General features: G+C 33.5%; 4 protein-coding genes across 4 annotated transcripts in view; 1 reads left to right on the top strand and 3 right to left on the bottom strand.

Moving 5' to 3' along the window:
• Nucleotides 1-1687: 1687 nt before the first annotated feature.
• LOC107494326 (protein FAR1-RELATED SEQUENCE 9-like) lies at nucleotides 1688-3958 on the bottom strand. The gene is made up of 4 exons (XM_016115388.1): nucleotides 3890-3958; nucleotides 2641-3795; nucleotides 2456-2536; nucleotides 1688-1756 (listed from the first exon to the last, which is right to left on the bottom strand). Exons 1-4 carry the CDS (start codon nucleotides 3956-3958, stop codon nucleotides 1688-1690), a joined length of 1374 nt encoding a protein of 457 aa, XP_015970874.1.
• A 28-nt stretch (nucleotides 3959-3986) lies between these two features.
• LOC107494318 (protein FAR1-RELATED SEQUENCE 5-like) lies at nucleotides 3987-4379 on the bottom strand. Its single transcript, XM_016115380.1, has one exon. It carries the CDS (start codon nucleotides 4377-4379, stop codon nucleotides 3987-3989), a length of 393 nt encoding a protein of 130 aa, XP_015970866.1.
• Nucleotides 4380-4452: 73 nt separating this feature from the next.
• LOC107494310 (protein FAR1-RELATED SEQUENCE 5-like) lies at nucleotides 4453-4977 on the bottom strand. The gene has a single exon (XM_016115371.1). The coding sequence runs from the start codon at nucleotides 4975-4977 to the stop codon at nucleotides 4453-4455; it is 525 nt and encodes a 174-aa protein (XP_015970857.1).
• Nucleotides 4978-5346: 369 nt separating this feature from the next.
• The window catches only part of LOC107494353 (uncharacterized), a 5440-nt gene continuing 2756 nt past the window's right edge, over nucleotides 5347-8030 (top strand). Inside the window, exon 1 of the mRNA XM_052263107.1 lies at nucleotides 5347-5485. Coding sequence (XP_052119067.1) covers nucleotides 5347-5485 — 139 coding nt within the window. The remainder of the gene's footprint in view (nucleotides 5486-8030) is intronic.

Raw genomic sequence — 8030 nt, 5'->3', positions numbered from 1 at the left:
GGTTTACTGAATTAATTGATCTTTTTTATTCATCTATTGTGTATAGTTGTCGTGCTGAGTTTTCTTAATCGGATGTTTATGCAATCATGATGGTATTGGGATCAAAGATTAGGCCAGGGGCTACTCGATAAAACAAATACGGATGACTTAGCATAGAGAACAATAGTGACAATGATGGTTAATAACCTTTGGTGACGCACGAAGAATCTATGAAGACCGATACTGGAACATAGGTAAGCTTAAGCAGCAGTTAATTTACATTGTGCTGTATTAATTTTGTTCATTAACTTGTTTGGTGGAGCATATAATTAAATTCAAATTCGTTGGAACTACCAACCGTAAATGATATAAAAGGAAAAGAGAGTAAGAAAGAAGAGGTTAGTGTTTGGTTGAATGAAGGTTTGGTAGAGAGTTCTCAAGTTACAGAGATTAAAGTCTGAGTATTTTGTGGTATGTACGTGTTACGGTAAATCCTAGTTTAAATTCGTTGTGATCCATTAGGGTGAATCCGTGCTTGATTATTTGAGTTTGAGAAGTTTCCATGACGATCACTGTTGTGTGGAAAATGATTTTCCGATTCAGATGGTGGTGATCGTTACGAAAATTTCTCAAACTTGAATAATCAATCTTTGAGGTACTCGAATGAATCACCATGAATTTGAATTTGGATTAACTGCTACGCTTAGAAACCACAAAATATTCATGCTTTAGTCTTAGCAACTCATCAATTCTGTGCCAACCTTCATTCAGCCAAACATTGATATCTTCTTTCATGCTTCCTTTTCCTTTTATTTTATTTTTGGTTGGTAGTTCCAATGATATCGAAGTTAACGGTTGTCCATGTCCTTTGTTACAAATTAAAAAATAGAAATAGATTTTGTTATACTGCTAGTAGCTTAATATTTATTAACACAGAATGTCTCACTGGTAATTATTCTAACACATTCTCAAGTAATTATAATGTTGCAGTCTTTACTTTCTTGAACGGAATTCACATATACTTTTCTTACAGTCATTGTTAATTAATTTTTAATATCAGGTCATAATAGTCAACAATGTTACGGATGCCAGATGACTACATTTTGGAAATATTCAAGCTCTCAATCCCAGGAAGCAAAACCCTGCCTATCAAAGTCATGCTGTAGTCAAATAGCTGATAACATAGAAAGATTCGCTATTGTTCAACTTAAAGGAAATGTCCGCAGTGTTTCAAACATTTATTATTCCTAATGTTAAATTCTGTTAGTATGTAAGATTCTAACAACTTCAATAGGTTATTGAACCTAATCATCGAAACTATGATATGCGCGAATAAAAATGTGTTTGTGTTTATGATTTTCTGCTTCATATATAATAGATTCATGACACATATATATATTTCAAACTGCTTTCATATACAGTGTGCCATTTCCCCTTAAATAAAATTTCCAATGATATAGGAAATCCATAATAACAAAATAGATTCACAACCTCAACGTAACAAAAGAGATTTACAACCATCTATGAATAATTCAACCTTGGAGACTACAACCCATTCAATATAATAATTTGGTTGGTAAATCAAATGCACTAAGAAAGGAAAATACAACAACTAAAATACAGTAATGTAAGCAAAACACATGCATATTATTCAACATGATTGTCATCATAATGGACTAAGTAGGAAAAAAAATCAATTTACACAACTCTAATTGATCAACTGAATTGCATAATCACAATGGTAGCAACTCGTTACCCAAAAGTCAACCACAATTAACTGCAACGAGAATACAGCAATGTAAGCAAATCACATACATATTACTGAACATAATTATCATCCTAATGGACATATTCACAGTTAACGTAAATAACTACAAGTTAAAACTTTTCAATACCAAGCAATGACAAATACATTGCGGTCAGTAAATCAGGATATATCATGCTTTTAGAACCAATTATACTTGCATTGCACTAAATTCAGAAGACTAATTCCTTCATATGGTCAAAGTGTCCTATGCATCGACGCGAAAAATGCCATGTATGATCCTTGTTTGTTGCCACAAGGCAGTGACGATGGTAACGGATCTCGGACATCGATCTGTACATGTCATGTGTCACATTTATCATCAATGACATCATTAACGTATTCATAGTTCATGAATGAATGTCTCTTGTCCTGCTGTGACTCCTTCACCTGCTGATGACATCATAATCCCCAATCAGAAACCATAATCATGCATAAAACCATAATGGTCATTCATCGCAAAGTGGTTAAGAGGAGTTTTACGCATCACACCTGTGTTAACGAGTAGAGATTTTTATTGAAAAAACCATTCGTGGACGCGATTCAATGGATTCACTGCTTTCATGGAGGCTCCGCTGTTTTATAAATTTTTTTAAACAAGAAGAACGAGATCTTCATTAATTTACCCAGATCATGACACAGAAATTAGAGGTTTAGATTCAAAAAAATTACCTCATCAAAACTGTTGTCTTTACCCTTCCGGTTCTTCATACCCGTCATCGTAAACTTCCTTGTTCCACCCTTTTTAAAAGGCTATGCAAACAGAGGAACATTCACATAGTTTAATGGTTTTTAAAGGGACACACACCGAAAAAGATATTCACAGCAGGAGCCTAATTAGAATAAACAAATCGTACCTTAGTCTTAGGTCCTGAGTGGTGTTCGAACTTAGCTGAGATTGACCTCGAACAATTAGCAAACCTTTCTGGACTAAAACCTGAGTCCTTGGCTGATGCATTGCCGTCTGATCGATCGCGATGGTTACCTTCCACACTATGCTGCATCAGATCTGGACAGCGCTTGTAGTAATGACCGTATTTATGGCAATTAGAGCATGCTCTCTTCTTCCTCCAAGAAGACCTCTTGGAAGGGGCTCCTTTGCTTTTGACAACAAAGGGATCGTTGATGCCTTTCACGTTAACATTAGGAGTTGACTTGCCTTGTTTGCGTGACTGCAGGCGGATAACTAAATTGACAATTTCAGACTGGACTTCATCAAAATCTGCAATATCCTTACAAGCAATATCACACGGCTTGTTGCAATTCGATGCCAATGCACCAACTTGAAACTTTAAGACCCTTTCGACGTCATCATTCACAGGCATTTCTGTGCTAATAAATTCGTTCTTTGCATTCTTTGTCCACCTTTTGTAGATCAACGACTCTGGAAACTCAAGTATGTTTTCGAACTTCATGGCACAGAATACATGACTACACGGAATACCACGTGATTTAAACAGCTTGCACGAGCACCAGAACATATTCTTACCTCTATCGACTTCCACCCGTCGATCTTTGGCCGGGTCTCCGAGAGCAGTCACACTGAACTCGACCTTGTCCAAAGTTGTGCTTAGTACCTTGATATTCAAAGCCCCTGCCCTCTGAATCTCATTACAAATTTCCTTGAAAATGTTTCGCGTGAAATAACATGATGCAGATTTTTCATATACCTCCAACGAGGTAATCATCACTGGCTCTGAGAACTGAGACTTAAAGTCAGCTATTAATTCGTTGTTTCTATACTCCTTTAAGGCCCTATCCAGGTTATGCATGAAATTAATAAGGGTGTTCTTGCGATTAACATAAAATCTGATGAGAGAATTTATACCTTCGCACTGTGATGTCGTCCTTATGTGACCGAAAAACTTATCCCGTAGGAAACAATGGGACCACATCGCACGAGTTTCGTACGTCTTTTTCATCCAGGTACTCCTAACAAGGTTGTGCTTATCCAAAATGGCTGCCCATCTCCGATCAAATTCTCTCTGGTCGTTGTTGTCGTATATAAGACACTTAAAATCGCGCAGGAAATTAGGATTCTATATTTTCACATGCATTTCTCTGCAGATGCCATCCGCATAATCGATGGGTCGCATCAGAAAGAACATTCTTGATTGCATCTTGCATGGCAAGGTCTCCGTCAGTTATTACTGCTTTAGGACTTTTTCCACCCATCGCTTCAACAAAAGTTTCCAACAACCACTTATACGTCTCTGTGGTTTTGTCGGATAGTAGGCGGAGCCGAATATACAGTCTGCCCGTGATGATTGCATCTGGAGAAAATGACCAAAGGCTTGTTGTATTTATTCTTCATGTAGGTTGAATCAAAGGCAACAATATCTCCAAAGCAGTGATAGTCGATAATTGACTGCCCATCTGCCCAAAAAATATGCTCGAGCCTTTCGTCACTAGTGAACGTAAACTTTCCAAAGAACAGTGGATCGTTGTTTGACTTGCCAATCAAATAGTTTATTGCTGCATTGGCATCCCCATTTTTAACTTTCGACCGACGATAACGATCAATGTGGTTGTACAAATCTTTGCGTGTGAAGCCAACATGACGATATCCACCCTTCTGGAACGCAATATACCCCATAATATGGCAGGTCTTGACACCAAAATTATGAAGATTTTCCACTTGGACTTTATCAGTGACACTGAGACGACGATTAGCCGGAACCAGATGCGCAAATTGGGGGTGGCGTCAGATCGTGGTTGTGAGATTCCACAAAATATGATACCTTCCATATACCGCAGCCATAGTCAAGCTTTACCCTAAGGCGAGCTGGACACTTGGTTCGCGTTAGTGACCATGCCTCCCTTGATCTATCATCCAGATCAAGATACCTCACATTCCTCCACCCCTTTTTGTTGCAAACAAGTTGCCTGCTAATGATTCTACCTTGATTATCCCTAACCACGTCGTCCTTCCTCATTACAAATCCATGCCAACAAGAATAAGCGTTATAAAATTGGCAAGCCTCATCCTCTGTCCTAAACTCCAGGTTCCAAATATCCTCCACCATTAAATCCGCTATTCTTTTTACACCACAAACTTTTTCACTCTTGCTAGTAGAATCCAGCGAATCCACATCGTCATCTTTAGCATCATCTTCTGCATTCGGTTGATAATCAAAATCATCACCCAAATTATTATCAGAATCATTCTTCACAGCATCCTCGTTTATGGACATAATTTAACCCCTGCCAAAATCCAAGTTTGTGAACCAAAATACGAATAAACAGAACCAATGGCAGCAACTGCATAAAGCTAACTTAAACTCCTTAAAAAAAAAACTACACTCATCGGAACCAAGGCTCTTAACCTAAGCCAACTGTTTAAGAGTCCAGTATAACGTTTTAATTTTAATGCCCAAACCTAGCCACAATATACAACTGGCAAATGTGAATTAAAATCCTAATTCCAGAACCTAAACCCAACACCATAAACAGAGCAATGTTTAAAAGACAGATACTTCCATTAAAATTAAAATTAAACTAACCTCCATTATTAAAAAAATTGAAACGAAGATACCTTGATGACAACCAAAGCTTGAAATCCAATGAGTAAAGAACTGAACTTATTGAGGGAGACAATCTTAATTAAGCACCCGCACGTGATTCGTAACCGGCTGAGAAATGGGGATGGTAAACCCCTTCCACCTGCAACAGCTTGTTCGCGATCAGATGTAAACCTACTAGGTACACAAAATTCACAACATGCAAGCACACAGAGGATATCCTTCGGCGTCACCTAAGTCGACGCCGGAGTCCAGCCGATGGAAACAAGTTCCAGTGATGGCTCCCGCAACCATAGATAACAGAATGAACTTGTGGTTGAAGTGAAGAATAGAAAACGAAGAGGGTTGGGTCAGTGGTTCTGTGCCTAGGTCCTGGGGTTGAATAACATGTTGGAGAGTATAAAACGAAGGCCAAAAAATGAGGATTGGGTGACTAATGGCTGTGTGTCTTCTTTTTCTTAGAAATGCATGTTGAACTTCAGGAACAAAAGAAGAGTTTGAGGAACAAAAGAAGGATTTTGTGTTAAAAAATTAATTTAGAGTGTAAAAATTTTAATTGTAAATTTTCTCCTTTATACAGTATTAATATATAACAACTACTCATACATTACAATGTAGTATATTCATGCTATATATTTCATTATGAATTTTGACTTTTACAGTACATCAATTAATGAACCTTTAAAAACTTTTCTTGATCAATGATTGAGATGACATATGAAAGGGTAACTTACCCATAAATTTATCATGAATTTGAAAGAAATCACCTAAAAAAACACAAACGGCATTTATTTCAAACAAGAGGTAATAAGTCAAGATATAGCATCACTCATTAATGATGTCAAACAATTAATTATTTTTGACCATTCTAATTAGTTATCAACTCATTTGTTTCAAGTTTAGAAAATATATTTTCAAGACTTATATTCCCATAAACATTATGCTTGGGAATATTAATTTTAAATGTTGTAAGAATCTAGTCTGTTTGTCATTAAAAAATACTTTGGAATTGTTATGTTCCCAAAAAAAAAATTGAAACATGTTTGGTTCATAACAAATATTTATAGGAATATATTTGTAATTGTTAAATGCCTTTAACGGATTTTATTCTTATTAATTATTATTAGTTAATTACTTTTTAATTAAAAATTGAATATAGAAGGACGTATTGACACTTTTATACAATAGTTTTTATTTCTATGTTTTATGCATAATTTATTCTCATTTCTCAACTTTTATGGCAAAACTAAAATTTCATTAATTAAATCATTGTAATTTAATTTCTGCAAAAAACTAATAAATAAAATTAACTTTTCAAAACGGAAAATAACTACAAGAACATATTATTTCCAAGTGATTACTCCTAGGAGTTAATCTAAATATCCTGAAGCAAATACTACCTTTTTTTTCTGTTTTTTTATTCTAAAAAAAACAAACACTACCTAAAATTCTAAATATCAAATTTAAATTTTTTAAATTTTAGATTTTAACTTGAAAAAATATAATCTAATTTTTTATTTTTAAATATTTTTATATATATATTTTTTGTCTTACTTATAAAATAACTAATAAGAGATTACAATTAATTTTTTAAAATTTAAAATAAAATTTAGAATTTAGAGAATCTAAATTCTAAATTTTAGTATTTTAGTAGCAGTTCATTTGTGTAATTTTTATTTTTGGAAGAGGTTCCAATTTTCGGTAGTTTTGGTAAAAGGAATAGTATCTAACAGAGACGAAACAAAATGGGCGATCATAACGGACCTATACCTATTTTAGTTTGTGCTTATGAAACTTTAATTTCAGGGTTTAAAAACCTAATACTTTAGTATAGAATTTTTTTTTTTACCAAAAATTTGGAAGCAGTTGACTACATTAGAAATTAAACTAAACTTATTAATTACCAATAAAAGTTTTAGAAATTACTAAAATATTTATGAATAATAAAGTTATTTATTCAAGAAGATAACTAATAGTGTGAATGACAGAAATTTCATAAAAAATACAAAAATTAATTAAGTTGTTAGAAAATTATAGAAGTTATATTAAGTTTTACAAATCAAATTTGGAAAAAATAAATTTAAGAATGAATATAAAAATCAAGAAGTTAGGAGATGCATGGTCAAATTAAAGTTATTGGTTTGAATAGAAAGATTTTGAACATAATTAAATTGAATAAAATATCACAACTAAATCTAAGTCTTTACATATAAAAATATGTAAAATTTTATATTTTTTATCATCGATCATAAAAAATATCTTAGCAATTAAGTATCTTAAATATTAAAATTAGTTATAATTATTTATCTATAAATAGAAACTCATGCATGATGTATAATTCAAGTGAAGTTCATAAGTGTTTAGCGTGAGAATCTTCACTTCCTCTCCATTAGAGAGTTATTAGAGTAGAAATATATATTATTTGTATTGTTATTCCTCTTTCTAGTGCCTTATATATTGTTAGAGAGAAAATTATATTGATATTATATTGTATTGTTGTTTATTGTGTCTCATCTTCTATGTGTGAATAAAAGATAAAGTTAATAAAAAATTTATTAAACTCAAAATTTACAATTTGTTACTTGAGGTAAATAAGAATTAGAGAGAGAGAGAGAAAATAGTTTTATAGCCAAACAAAAAGTTGGAAAGTTTAAAAAGATTCAACGTGTGTTATTTAACTCGAAACACTAACCCAAACACATCTTTTATCTATTAGATTAGATAAA

Source organism: Arachis duranensis, chromosome 1 (genome assembly GCF_000817695.3).
Source record: "Arachis duranensis cultivar V14167 chromosome 1, aradu.V14167.gnm2.J7QH, whole genome shotgun sequence".
NCBI lineage: Eukaryota > Viridiplantae > Streptophyta > Magnoliopsida > Fabales > Fabaceae > Arachis > Arachis duranensis.
Note: the sequence above shows the minus strand (reverse complement) of the source record. Positions and strands in the feature narration are given on the sequence as shown.